This window comes from Schistocerca americana, chromosome 1, assembly GCF_021461395.2.
Source record: "Schistocerca americana isolate TAMUIC-IGC-003095 chromosome 1, iqSchAmer2.1, whole genome shotgun sequence".
NCBI classification, from domain to species: Eukaryota; Metazoa; Arthropoda; class Insecta; order Orthoptera; family Acrididae; genus Schistocerca; species Schistocerca americana.
In genome coordinates this window covers 769,672,263-769,687,787 of record NC_060119.1, presented here as the reverse complement: position 1 = coordinate 769,687,787, position 15,525 = coordinate 769,672,263, and the positions used below count along the sequence as shown (strand labels likewise).

Genomic DNA, 15,525 nt, shown 5'->3' with positions numbered 1-15,525 from the left:
CAGCCTGCAATGCAGTACCATGTCAAGTACTTTCTGGAAATCCAGAAATATTGAATCTGCCTGTTGCCCTTCATCCGTAGTTCACAATACATCACATGCGAAAAGGGCAAGCTGAGTTGCACACAAGTGAAGCTTTCTAAAACCATGCTGATTCGTGGATGTAAGATATGTACATGTTTTTTTTAGAGCTTGATCAATTATTCACTTGAATTTCAGCAACAATTTCTTTACTTGTTTGTGTGAATCAAATGAGTGTAGCTGCTAGCTGAGACAATCCCTCCTTATTTATTTTACTGAACATGTAGACATTTCTGCTTGCCTTTCTAGTCAATTTTACCTTTGTTTCCATTGTTGCTACAACTGCATTGTCATCACTGTTTCCAGTCTCTATTTACATATTTTCAGAGGGATCAGGTCAGTTGGTTGCTATTATGATGAAAGCCACAGAGTGGTATATTGTATGCCAAATAAACGTCAGTTTCTCCAAGTTGCCTGTATAACAACAAATGCAGCATTAATAAAAGTTACGACTTTTATTTATGGTACAATATATACATAAAAACAAAGATGAGGTGACTTACCGAACAAAAGTGCTGGCAGGTCGATAGACACACAAACAAACACAAACATACACACAAAATTCAAGCTTTCGCAACAAACTGTTGCCTCATCAGGAAAGAGGGAAGGAGAGGGGAAGACGAAAGGAAGTGGGTTTTAAGGGAGAGGGTAAGGAGTCATTCCAATCCCGGGAGCAGAAAGACTTACCTTAGGGGGAAAAAAGGACAGGTATACACTCGCACACATGCACATATCCATCCACACATACAGACACAAGCAGACATATTTAAAGACTTTAAATATGTCTGCTTGTGTCTGTATGTGTGGATGGATATGTGCATGTGTGCGAGTGTATACCTGTCCTTTTTTCCCCCTAAGGTAAGTCTTTCTGCTCCCGGGATTGTAATGACTCCTTACCCTCTCCCTTAAAACCCACTTCCTTTCGTCTTCCCCTCTCCTTCCCTCTTTCCTGATGAGGCAACAGTTTGTTGCGAAAGCTTGAATTTTGTGTGTATGTTTGTGTTTGTTTGTGTGTCTATCGACCTGCCAGCGCTTTTGTTCGGTAAGTCACCTCATCTTTGTTTTTATATATAATTTTTCCCACGTGGAATGTTTCCTTCCATTATATTGGTACAATATATACAGTTTGAGTTGCGTGAGGAGACTTGAGTGAAAAGCACGAGTTCACTGAAGATCACTTAAAAGCAGAAGCAAAGTCCAAACTGGATAAATTACAAGTTCCTGATTCAGTGTCCAATTCAGGCTAGCCAGCATGCTGGGCATAATCCAGTCTGTAAATACTGGTGTATCAGAGCAGAAATCTGCAAGGTTGCTTTAAGATTACACGACAATCATTGCTAGGTGGCTCGTGCATAATCGGAGGTAACTGCTCAACACCTGACGGGAGTCATAATTGAATCGGCTGACGTGGAGCAATGTGGCCTCGTAAATACCAGCTGAGTAGAAGGTTACTTGTCCCATTTAAGGAAATAGTTTAGTGATTTTGGTGCTGCCTGTCGGAGTGATGCCTTCTGCAAGCTTGACAGTGAACATTTTGTTATGCTGTTCCATGTCTGCCGAGTAAGCAACATGGCAGACCTGGCTATACTGTGGGAGGGCGTAATCCCTAGGATACAGCAGTAGCCAACAAGTCTAGTATATGTTCATCTACATGTAAACTGTGCAAGCGCTCTGTAGTGTGTGGTGAAGTTCATATCAATGTTAGCAGTTTCGTGCACTGTACCATGCGTATGTTGTGAGAGACATTATCTTATTATGGTGACTCGTACATGTGCACAGTCTTCCTTGTACGCCAGTTCTCTAAATTAATCCAACAGGGTTTCGTGAGAACAATTTTTCCTTTCTTCCAGAGATCAAGAATCTCTGTTGTATTTTTATGAGTTGTACCCATCTGTCCTGACCCTGGCAGTGGGCTTTAATAATTTAGTAATATGTGTAGATGATTTGTTGTTCATATTTTTGTGTTCTAGTTTTTTAGCAGTTTAAGTGCAATTTAGACATATGTCTCATAATTGTAAATTTTGAGCCCTTGGATGTTAATCGGTGACTGAAGATAAATGAGCATGACTTTTGGTAATAGTTTTTTTGGAACTTTTACCTTCTTTAAGTAGTTTAGAATGACAGCTGATAACAGCATTGGGAAACACTCTCAGTCTATAACCAAAGTCATTGTTATAATAAAAGTACTGATTTGTATTTACATTTAATTACCTCAAGTATCTTTGTTGTAGGTTTAAGTATTTCTAAGTCTAGGGGACTGGTAACCTCAGGTGATAAGTCCCATAGTGCTTAGAGTCATGTAAACCATCTTTGTTAGCTATCTCAGCTGAAATAATTGAGAAAAAAATCAATTTAGGATTGTAGTACACTGTACAGAAATACAAATTTTGTTAGGGTTACTCATTTTTGTTGGTTTCACCCAATGCTAATTTCCATATTAATTGTTTTTGTATAGGATTTTCATGTTGCATGTTAAGTAAGTGAACAATTAACATGGTTCATCTGAACAAATATACTCAATTGTTGTGGAATAAATGTTTCTTTTTTTTCTAAATTCACCAATTATCTTTTCAAATTTCAGCATGGAACAGTAGCTGTTGCGACAACAACAGCAGCTGCTATTCAAGCAACACCTCCTCCAGCTTTAACAACTCAGACAGCAACTGTACAGGTAAATAACATACATCGTTCACCAATATGCACATCATAAGTATTTAAATGGGAGGGAAAAATATTTGGTTGTTGACTGTGCGTGGGTGTGGGAAGGCTTTGTTCCAATTACATTGTCAGATATTTCATGTAAGGATAATTGTTTTATTTTTTTATTTTGTCACATATCATTCTGTTCAGCTTGTGGAGTTGTAGAAAGCCCAATGTGATTGAAAACCCAGTGTGATTCCAGTGGTCTTCAGTTTAAGTAATACTAAGAATGACATGTAAACTAAAAAATAAGCTTATGAATAACTAGTAGAAATAACAGCACTTTGTGCAGAAAAAACACATTTTCTGTATAATTTTTAACAAAATGTAATTTTTTTTAGTGACTCTATTACTATGTGATTTCTTTGCTACAGTAGTAAAAAAAAAAAAAAATGCTCTTCAGTTGTGAGTGCGCATCATGATCCTAGAGCCTGAGCACATATTTTCAGTCTGGTTCAAAATGTTCTTCATAGGTTTCAAAGCTAGTGTAAACATGAATTAAAAGATAGTGAAAATCTTTCCAAATTATTTAGAAATTTAATATATAATGGCATATGTAATGCAATATAATGATAATAGTAATTCCCTGCTGAAAACACAATATAAAATATTCATAGTTGTTTATTGAAACATCAACAATCTACCATAATCTCCATTTGAAATTGACATCACTTGATGGAAGGTTGCCATGAGAATAGTGGAGCACTCAAGCTCAGTGTGGATGATTTCAGGTACGCCAAAATGTATTCTTGCTATAGTAGATTATCTCTTTCAGAAATTCTGAAGAAAAAGTGAGGTAGTTTCGGGAATATGAAATTTGAAGGATTCCTCCATATTGTTCTCATTTATCCAGTGCATTTAAATTAAATTGAAAATCATATGAGAAAAAGAATAGATTGTATGTCATCAGCATCAGCACAGTTTTGCTTGAGGTTGGGAGTAATGCAATCTTGAAGAACAGATTTCCTTTTTTGGGCAAGTCTCTATCTCTGTTTGTGAATGAATAAATTCGGGGTCAAAGATGAGTGTTGTTAGGATCAGGGCACTACAGTACAGTTACTGTTTGTACACTAAGATGTATCTTGCTTTAGAATCATAGGTTGGGTCAATTTTTTTGCAACCATTTCTTTAGCAATTTAGAATCTTGCAATCAAATAATCCTATGTTCGTTGATTTTATGTCTTGGTTTTCTGGTGGAACAGATGGAGTTCTTATTCGAAAATTTTCCTGAGATATTTATATTTGATACTGGATTTTTGAGACTACAAGTCAGTGCTGCTTTATGTTGTTCTTGCATTCAGAATTTATAATAGTGAAGCACTGAAATTTATTCAGCTAACTGTAGGAACAAAGAACAAAACTGTGCATAAGATCTCTTCAGTAAACACACTGTGAAAGCAGCGGAATTAAATATGATCTACTTCTCATCAGGAAATCATTCTATGCCAGAATAATCGCTGCTGTACATTTTGCTGCAGCTGTATGGCAATGAATGCAAACAATTGGATCAATTTACCATCAAGAATGTAAGAAATTTGTTTACCTGAGATTCATAGTCAATTTTCATAAAATAAATTTCTTATTTGTTTCTTTGATCCACTAATATTTTTATGTCGTGTGTGTGTGTGGGGGGGGGGGGGGGGCTACGTTGGGCACCCCCTTTCTTGCTCCATTTGTGAGTGGTGTGTGGGAAGAGCAGCAGTTGGTAAGGTTCTGTAAAAGCTTAAGTTTCTTTGATTTTATCTTTATTGTCATTTTGCAAAATGCATGTGGGAGAAAGTAAGTAACCCTTGTAATGCTGCAGACGAGATCTTTGCATTCTGTGCTGTGGCTGCTTTTGTCATGGCTGTACTACTCGCCAAATGATGGTGCCTATGTTGAGAGACGGAATTCTGGCTGATATATTCACGTCTTTGTGCATCGTGAATTGTGGTCCTAACCAGTCATCATATCTCATAAACGATCAAGGTCTTGAAATGAAGTTTTCCGCAAATGATAGCACACGATGAAGCACATATGTTGTATGATAAATACTCGAAATGTTTTTATTCAATGGAAGTAGCTCATCTACTGCATGAGAGGTCAACAGCTCAGAATGCATTCAGATGTCCATAGCACTGAAGTAAAATCCAAGCGGCATGGGTACACAAGTCCACAACACCTGGAGAACAGCATAGCAGAGTGTGTAAGTGCCCACAGCAGCGAAAGGGTTAATATGTTACATGGCTGTCCTTGGAATGCCCACTTCCAGAGCTTTAACAATGGATCTCTGTGATGCCCAACAACACTAAAAGCTTGCTACAGGAATTCAATGAGGTTCACCATATGGTTTCTCCTTTCTCTCCTCCATTAATACTACCTTGTAAGCAAGGGCACCAGACCAGTGAATAATATATGAACATCAATTGAATGGGGGTTTTGTAAACTTCTTTCTGTAGCTGAAGTAAGTTTTCTCTGGTTTCTTTCAACAAATCTCAGTCTGGTATCTGCTTTTCTGACTGGCTGTTTTATGTGGTCATTCCACTTTAGCTCTCCATATCCACAGCTCTTTTGTAGTGTCTGCCAATGTCTTACTGTTTCCAGTGATTGGTTGCCAATTGATTGATTAAACAGCAGTGGGACTTTTTGCCTTTTAGTTTCTGTATGTTTAGGGTCAGTTGTCAGTCTGAGCACCAGTGGTCACTCATTGCGTATCTTCCTACGTTTGACTACAATTTTCTGGCATTGTAACTTACATTTATACAACAACATCACCCACAAAAAGCACACTGGCAGTTTTGATACTGTGCACCACATAATTTATATACACCGCTAAAAGTAACAGCATTATAAAACACACTGGGGGAACGCCTGGAGTCACTTTTATGCTTAAAAATTTCACCTCATTAAGAATTAAAATTTTGAGGTCTGTCTGTTAGCAAATCTTGAATGCAGCCATCAAAGCTGGTCCAGGATTCCATATGCTCATATTTTGTTCAATTGACAGCAATGTGGATGCTTTCCACAAGTCAAGAAACACTGTGTTATCGTAGGTTCTCCTATCTATTGGCATCTGGATCTCATGGACAAACAGCGGAAGCTGAATTTCACAATATTGTTGTTTTTGAATTCCATGGAATGTCTTGTTGCTCCATCAAGCTAACATTAACTGCTACTGCTTGAGGAGTGGCTTCCTTTGCATAATCTATATAAAATTATGCATTTATCTCATGCTGTCCAGTTCCCTTACTTTTGTTAAGCAGTTTTCATAATTTTTTATTCTGGGATAAGATACATCATTTTGATATTCATATGATGGTTATGTGGAGGAACCGTATTATTGTATTCAGCAGTGAAACAGCTTCGATTGACCAAATTCAGAATATTGAACTCATCTTGGTTAGCCTCTGTTTCTGTATGGATGTTTTCACTGAGTGACTGTGTTGATGATTTTGATATGTTTATTGACTTTTTTTCAAGGGTAGTAGGCAGTATATACATTCAATTCATTGAATACTTCTTACTTTGAGACTTCATCATTCAGTACACAGATGTTATAAAAATTAGGCATTGACTTAAAAAACATTTGAAAGATATGTGTTCACTTTATACCTTAAAACAGTATGGAAAAACAGTATTAGCAGGTAAAGGGTGAGTTAGTACCAAAATTAATTTCTTTGAGCCTCTTACAGAATGCCCAACCCTTTTGCAAAACCTCCGATACAGGATTTTCTCACTTTCAGTGATTTAATGAGATAGCATTCAATGCTTTTGAGACAGTGAAAATAGTCAGTTTTCAGAAATTGAAATTGTAAACACCAGACTGACTGTACACTGTAATTGAAACCACTTTTTACGGTAATTCTCATAAATTCTATTTACTCCTCTGTTCCAACTTGATTAGTTCCTGTTGTTGGGGAGAGTTTGCTCTCTTTTACTTTCCCCTTTCTGGGGCACTATGCATAACTCACTTAGTATTCCTTTTTCATTCCTCCAGCTACTCAACTTTTCCAGACTTCAGTTTCTATAACTGAGGGAGGTTGCACATTAATGATACACTGGTCTTGCATCTTGGATGATGATGGTACAAATCCCTATCAGACCTTCCAGATTTAGGTTTTCCGTGATTTCCCTAAATGGCTCCAGGCAAATCCAAGTGGGTTCCTTTGAAAAGGGCATGGCTGATTTCCTTCAGCATTCTTTCGTAATCCAAGCATGGGCTCTGTCCCTATTCACCTCGTTGTTGACAGGGTATAAATTGTAATCTTACTTCCTTCATTTTTTTTTATATTTTGGTTTACATCATCAGTTTTGCCTGTTATGATGCTTATTCTAGAACTTTGACTACAAGGAGCAGCAGACAGACATGGACAGAATGTAGCAGAACTGTGGCTGCTTCATTTGCTGAATATGAGGAAGGTCATCTATGATTTTAGGTCAAGCTAAATATGGTAGGGCAAATTGAGAGAAATTAGTGGCCCCCTCCTTTCCACGTGCCAAAAATAGGTGTTTCCATCAACTTTTGATTGTGTATATATTGGTTTGTTACCTAGCACCAAGCTGTTTTTGTGTCCTTTTTATAGATTTGTAGTTTCATGCAGTAGCTCCTCCTTTTATAGATATTTGTAAAATTTTTTATATGAACTATGATTCTTATTCAGCTTTATGACAGTATGATAATATTGATTGCAAGATAACAAAAATAATGATCCTCTCTGAAAATGTTTTGTTTTTGGCTGATGTGGTTGAGATACGGAAAAATGGAAATAGGAAAATCTTTTTGTTATTGGTGATGAAATATGTTTAATAATGAGTGTCTACTGTGTTGCAACTGATGGCTGAAACATTAACTTAGTAAGTATGTTTGTTCAGAATAAAATAGTAAAATGCAGTTTTGCTATAGTCTTTTTGTGGACTAAAGAGTCTTACAACTACGGGTAATATTGCGTGGAGGGAAGCCAACTTATAACTAAGAAGGCTTAGCTATTGGGCATTAAAACTTGTCATTTTATGAAGCAGCCTTGGCTTTGCTAGAACTTCAAAATACGTTTCTGAGTATGGCCAGTGGTGTGGATTCGTGTCTCATTTATTTAAGTTTCTGGTTTCTAATCTGAATATTGTGAACACAATTCCCTTATTGTTGTTGACATACTGTATTACTTTTACCTGCAGCAGTAATTGCAAATGAGAAAAATGCCTAGCTGCACCGTGACTTGGAATTTATTTGAAACAGTTGGTGTTATTGTCTTCCCTTTCCACCCTCCCCTTCCCAATTTATATTTTTGTTTGGTTACATTGAGGTTGTGCCGTAAATTGTTGTTAATTTATATGGCAAGTGAGAAGTTTAAATTTTCTTGTAATCGAGCTTCTGAAAAAAAATAAGTGGTAAGCAGCATCGTGAGCTGTGATGCTGAACATACATGTAGTGAGAGTTCTCAGAAATGAAAGCCACACTCAAAGTAATTGTGAAACATGAAAGTCAGTCAGAATTTAAGACCTTTGCTGTGTATGGTGAAGTTGGTGCACCATTTTGTTAAGTCACTTAGGAAACGGCTTGATACATACGACTGAATGTATTAAATTATTGTCAAAGACATCTGAGAACTACTGAACGGTACAAAATGTGTCAGTTGGTATCAGCAGCAAATTGTTTGCAGAATACTATTACACTTGGACTTTCCTTTCTTCCCATGCTGATAATCCTACATATTTGAACAAGATGATGTATGTGAAGCTCTCAGAGGAGAACAGTAAGGAGATTGTCTTTTGTAGTAATTTCTTTTCAATTCAGGATTTTGTACTATCATGCTGAAACACTTCTTAGATTTGTGCAGTTTTGGTGAAAAATAATGTACTTCACAAATGAAATGCAGACACGTAGGAGCTACTTTTACAGATCCTCCCAAAGAAATATAAAAACTAGCAAACATGCAGTTTGGATAATTTTGGATAATAAGTAAATATCCTATAATAAGAAGTGGAAGCTGTATTAGAATTATTGGAATAAGAGAAAATCTCAAACTATCTTCTGAAACCATGTGCAGCCAATAGTGTAAAATTAAGAAGCTATTGTTGTTTTCTCTCTGGAAACAAAAATTAGAGTAAGCAATACAGACAATTGATGAGTGGCATATACACTGATTTTTTTTTCCCCATACTGGAATTTGCCTTATCATAATACTTTTCAGTTAATTTCCCAGCTTCATTGAACATTATGAAACTTTTCTAGAGAGACAGTTACCCAAGACTTCATCTTCGTGAGTGCTGTTTTTCTCATAAAACATGGTTATGAAGGTTGATTTTTGTTGATTTCCACAGAACTTGTAACATTTATTTCACGTAATTTCATATCACTCTAAAATTAATGTGTTCCTCATCTATAATGACAAGAATTTCTTGGGTAACAGGATGCTTTGACGACTGTGGGCTCCATTGCGAGTGTGGCCTACATCCATTAGCATAGTGTGCTGTTGTATTAATTGGATGTACACTATCATTCAGTAAATTCTGTATACACTCAAATAATCCACGCCCTCTAATAATCCATGCACCCCAATTTTGAAGGAGGGATTTTTTTTTTTTCAGTTTGTTTTATTTTAAAAAAAATGTTCTAATGTAATGATTATGTTCAGAATTATGTATAATAACAATTAGTTTGAAGAAACACATCATAATCTTCACTTGCTGTTGTACAGGTTGATAAATCATTAAATCACAACCGATTCAGCGCGTGCAGCTGGCTGGCCGGTGTGCCTGCGGGCTGGCCCATTAGCCGGGCAGCCAGCTGGGGAATATATCACCACCAGCTGGTACTCTAGGCCTACCTACAATAGAAGGGGAAAAAAATGTGAATTACCATTTTTAAGAATTTAGTGTTAATACAGTATGTGTAATAAAATATTTTAGTCAATACCTTTGCTCCCTTACCTCTCTATTCATCATCACTTTCATCATCATCATCATCATCATCATCATTATCACTTGCGGGAGAATAATTGTTGTTGTCACCGTCTTCCCATAGAGTGTCGTCCTCTGTTCCAGCCAGTGAATTTGTGATACCACGTTCTTTGAGGGATTTTTCCACCAGTAGTTGAGGAATGGAGTCCCATGCAATTTCCACCAACTCACAAATCTGGGACAAATCTGGCCATTTGATTTTTCCACTCGAAGTGAACTTGTGGTTTTCATCAGCCACCTATTGCATATATCACTGTTTAAGTGTAGCTTTGAATGGCCAATATGGACACACATCTAGTGGTTGTAGGATGGATGTTAGGCCTCCAGGGATAATGACCAAGTCAGTTTTCCCTTTTTGTAATTTCTCACGCTTCCATAGTTGTACGTCCGCGGAAGTTGTCCAGGACCAACATGTTATGTAAATTCAGTGACGCACCAGGACAACATTGTGAAACATGCATCACCCAGTCAATCATGACCTCATTGTCTGTCCATCCTTTCAGATTTGCCCTCACTAATATGCTTTTCACTGATATTTTCAGAATAGTTTTCCTTTTAAATATCACGTGAGATGGTAACTTTTGTCCATCACGGGTTACACACATCATCACCGTACACCTTTGCTTCTCACTGCCACCAGTTCATATAATGATGCGAGATTCTCCTTTACTGTTCACGGTGTTGTCAAGCAGCATTTCAAAATAGATAGGCATTTGATCTGCGTTACCAATTTGCGATGATATATAGGACTGTTTGCATCGCAGATTTATCATTTCCTCTTAATCACCTGGAAGCTGTTGAGCAATGGGAGTTTTCCTCTGGAATCTTAATCCATTTCTGTTGAAAAATCTTGACAGCCAACCCTGGCTAGCTTTGAAACTGGTAATGCCTAATACTTTGGCTAAAGCCAGTGCTTTCAGTTGACATACACCTCAATGTGCGTCCACATTGTCGCTTCTCACCTACATAATCGCAAAGCCTTTCTTCGAGGTCAGGATGCTTCACTTTTTGGCCGCGAAATGCCTAGCGATTACTGTTAGTTTCTTGAAGCTGCATTTTGTTTTTTCACCAGTCGCGAGTACAACTCTTGCTCAAGTTGTACATTATTTCCACTGCATGGTTTCCAGTGTTCTCGGCTTCTTAAGTAATTTTCAATTTTTTGTTAGCGGTGTATCGGCAATTTGAGAACTTGTAGCCATAATTAACAAGTTTGTAAACGTTGTTAATACTTCACTTCTAATGTGTTACTGCCTATCTTTTTCTGTATCTGATAATTAAGGTCTTTTGACAGTAAATAATACGATTTAGTGGCGGGTACTTAATGCTAATTGGACAAAAACACTCACAGAATAATAATATACTTCAGTACTTCGTTAGAATATGTATCACTTTGTATGTTAGAGTTTCTACAAAACTTCTTTGTAAACAATGTTCTTTGCCTTGTAGGACTTTTTCCTTGCTCTGTTACTATCTTTTGTTCATGCTCATTACTATGTAAATCATTTTTGACTTATTAGCCACAATGCAACTCACATTGTCCGTTAATTCTTTATCCAATTTACCCCCTTTGTTATTGAGAGTTTGCTAAATCCTTTCTCAGTAGGTATCTACCTTATACAATAAATGTTCCTTCAAAATTTCATGTTTCTGGGATCAACAATTCAACACCAGGCATTGATATGCCAAAAAGCTTTGAACATCCGTTAAGCTCCATCAGGAGTTGAATAAAAAAATAAAAAAATCTTTTCTTAGCAGACTTCTACGTCGTATAAGGAGTGTCTTGGCTAAATTTCAAGCACCTAGGATCAGTGGGTTAGGCTGTGATCAGTTCATCAAAAAATCTTCAAACCCTCTTTACACTCTCTTAGGAAATGAATTTAGAAAAATCCTTTCATAGCTGATGCATGTATCAGACAAAGAAGTTTTCTTCCAAATTTTGTGTTTCTAGAGTCACTGACTGAAGTTAGGTATTGATTGTAGCATGTAGCATGTTCCATCCCCAAAACATTTACACTCATTTCATCCCATTATGTGTTGCACTTTGAAAAATCTTTTCACAGCGGTTGCCCATGCCATTCAAAAAATATTTCCTCCAAATCAGTGGTTTACGCTGTGCATTCTTCTGTAAATAATATCTTAAATCTGAAAGTACATGTCTTAATAGAGAGAACAATTTGAAGAGTGGATGAGTATGATTACTGTTTCTACACGTATTCCTCGCCTTAATCGTACAATGAAAGTTTGAAACAATTTTGTCATTTGTAGAGATTCATATAATTGTTTTCTTTCCCCTTTGTTAATAAAATTTAGTTAATCTCTTACCAGCTCTTTATGCTCGTGAAGTAATGAGTGCTATCATCAGGGGTGTCAAATTGAGTCCATATTTTTAGATTTCCAGAAGGCTTTTGACACTGTTTCTCACAAGTGTCTTCTAACCAAACTGCGTGCCTATGGAATATCGCCTCAGTTGTGTGACTGGATTCATGGTTTTCTGTCAAGAAGGTCAGAGTCCGTAGTAATTAACAGAGTCATAGAGTAAAACACAAGTAATATCCAGCATTCCCCAAGGAGGTGTTATATGCCCTCTATTGTTCCTGATCTATATTAACAACATAGGTGACAATCTGAGTAGCACTCTTAGATTGTTTGCAGATGATGCTGTCATTTACCGTCTTGTAAAGTCATCAGATGACCGAAACAAATTGCAAAATGACTTAGATAAGATATCTGTATGGTGAAAAAAGTGACCCTGAATAAGGAAAAGTGTGAAGTTATTCACATGAGTACTAAAGGAAATCTGCTAAATTTCAATTAATTGATAAGTCACACAAATCTGAAGACTGTAAATTCAACTAACTACTTAGGGATTACAATTACAAATAACCTAAACTGGAATGATCACTTAGATAATGTTGTGGGTAGAGCGAACAAAAGACTGCAATTTATTGGCAGAACACTTAGAAGGTGCAGCAGGTCTACTAAAGAGACATCTTACACCACACTTGTCTGCCCTATTCCCCAGTATTCCTGTGCAGTGTTGGGATCTGCATCAGGTGGAATTGACAGATGACATCGAAAAAGTTCAAAGAAAGGCAGCTCGTTTTGTATTATTGTGAAGTAGGGGAAATAGTGCCACAGACATGATATGTGAATTGGAGTAGCAATCATTAAAACTGAGACATGTTTCGTTGCAATGGGATCTTCTCATGAAATTTCAATCATCAGTTTTCTCCTCTGATTGCAAAAACATTCTGTTGGCACCCACCTACATAGGGAGAAATCATCATCATGATAAACTAAGAGAAATCAAGGCTTGCACAGAAAAATTTAAGTGCTTGTTTTTTTTTTTTTTCACGCGCCTTTTGAGAGTGGAACGGTAGAGGGATAGATAGCTTGAAGGTGGTTCATTGAACCCTCTGCCAGGCACTTTATTATGAATAGCAGAGTAATCACGCAGATGTAGTTGAGATCTAATCAATGAATAATGCATTCCCTTTCAGGGCTTGTATTGTAAGCTAATGTTTGCAATATCTGTGTTGTTTGCTCTAAAAAGTATCAAGTTTGATACTGTGCACGGGGAGCATTTCTGGTCTAAACTTACCTTAATGGCATTTATGTCTCTCGTAGTTGTGAAAAGCTGGTAAAACAACTTATGCATAGTGGCATGAAGGTAATTAGATCGTCCACAAAGTAAAGTTGGAAAGAAATGCATGAAATTTATACCTTTCATTGTGTAGAATGCTGGATGGACGTACTGCAGTATGCTATGGAGAGACCTTTAATTGATAAAATCTAATGACTGCCACTTCTAAAACAAGTTGTGGTATAGATTCTGTGGTACTTGTGGAAACAAAGAATTGTTTTTAAAGAGAATGGTTGATGTCGGTTCACTTAATTGGAATATTGATGGAGTGGTAGTAAGTAAGGGTTGTGTTACATAGACGATACAGATTTTGAGTGATCTGGAAACAAAATGTTAGTAGATTTGGCAAACATTTAGAATGCTCAAAAATCAGGTTTTGGAACAACAGCTAGACTGCAAATTCCTGGCAGCTTAAAGTTGTGTGCTGGACCGAGGCTCGAACTCGGGACCTTTGTCTGACAGAATCTCAACTTAGTTCCAGGAAAGGGTTACTAGGAGACAAGTACACTTATTCTTTTCTGTGTAGACCATTAGAATTGGCATACAATAAACATATTTTTCTGGTTCAATTAATGATACCAGGTGCACCAGCCTTGACGCTCTTGTACTGCAGAATCGTTTCAAAGGAACATTACGTTCTTACCAGAGGATTATGCTGTTCAACAATACAAAAAGCGGCAACTTTGCATTCCCTTTTTACTTAAGCATTGAATGATGAGTAATTACTTGTGGTTCAGAGCTTTCAAACTGTACAGACTCAACATTTGTTCACAGATTCCAGTGTCCAAACCTCTGATGACTATCAGCTGTGTATTAGCAGGCACAAATGATGCTGAAACTTTCCAGCACATAGATAATAATATGGCCCAAAAACTGCAGAAGATGAATTTAAGAGGACAGATTTTCAGGATTTTACAAAAAATTTCTCTGGCCATTCTGATTTAGGTGTTGGGTGGTTTCCCAAAATCTTTTCAGGCAAAAGCCAGAATGGTTCCTTCATCAATACCATGGCCGAACACCAGTCATATCCTCGTAACACATTTATTCTTTGTGAATTTATATGTTTTGAACTGCTTATTATCATTGCATTTTGATGACAAATCCAGTATCTTGGTAAGATCATCCCTGGATGAATTAATAAATTAAATGAACCGATGGTGATTCATTACCAGAAATTGACTGACATGAATCGAGATCTTATTGTTGAATGAGTCCTTTATGAAAATTGTAAAAAATTATCAAGTACAAACCTTCATCAGAAATTCCAATTTTTCGCAGCATCCTTTCTTTAAGCACTCAATAGTATATGAACTACTTGCCGAGTTTCCGAGCTGTCATTGTTTTAAAATAGTAAATGACAAATTTTGACACTATAATAACATCAGACATGAACAGCCCCACCCTAGTCATTTGTAAAAACTTAAATGTCAATCTCCGTATTAAGAATGTGGGTGAGGCACTTTGATTAAATCTTGGTAAGAGTTAAGGCAACCAACCATGATGGATCCCAGCAGCCAGACTGGATTTTCACAGCATGCAGTTGTTAATATCTGTAAGGAAACAATCTTGGTGAACCATTTTCTGGGATAAAAATATACACATTATTGTTCAAACTGTTTGAGAGAGAGAGAGAGAGAGAGAGAGAGAGAGAGAGAGAGAGAGAGAGAGAGAGAGAGAGAGAGACCTCCTGGCTAACCTGATGCATACACATACACACACTAGTAAGGATATGGTTGTTCGTGGTTTGTGGTCTGTTTTAATACAGAATTTTTTGTCTATTTTTGATAATGAAACAAAATGCTGAACTCGATAATTGATGACATAAAATTCGTGAAAAACCAGCTGGCAAGTTGTATGTATCTATTCCATTATGAACTGCATCTGTAAGACTAACTAAAGGTACTTCAGACTTCTACCATGTTTCTTCAGACAAAAACCATTATGACAACCATTCACAGAGTTCCTATTAACACTTTGCCGTCCGCACGTCTCGTACAAATTGATTCGCTTGGCGCCAGCAGCGCTAATTCAGACTACTTGGCTTGTCGCCAGCCAATCTTGACATTATCAGGAGATTATAAATTATTAAGTTTTACTAATCTAATCGTTAGTTCTCATAAGTTCTCAACCCTGTTTCCCTACTTTCATGAAATTTCGAAGATATACAT

The 15,525-nt window shown here is 36.9% G+C and overlaps 1 protein-coding gene across 2 annotated transcripts in view; it reads left to right on the top strand.

The window, feature by feature from the left end:
• The window catches only part of LOC124612096 (transcription initiation factor TFIID subunit 4), a 196,314-nt gene that overhangs the window by 46,748 nt on the left and 134,041 nt on the right, over window positions 1-15,525 (top strand). For both annotated transcript variants that reach the window (XM_047140301.1, XM_047140300.1), the window contains exon 3: window positions 2,660-2,749. In XM_047140301.1, coding sequence (XP_046996257.1) covers window positions 2,660-2,749 — 90 coding nt within the window. The remainder of the gene's footprint in view (window positions 1-2,659; window positions 2,750-15,525) is intronic.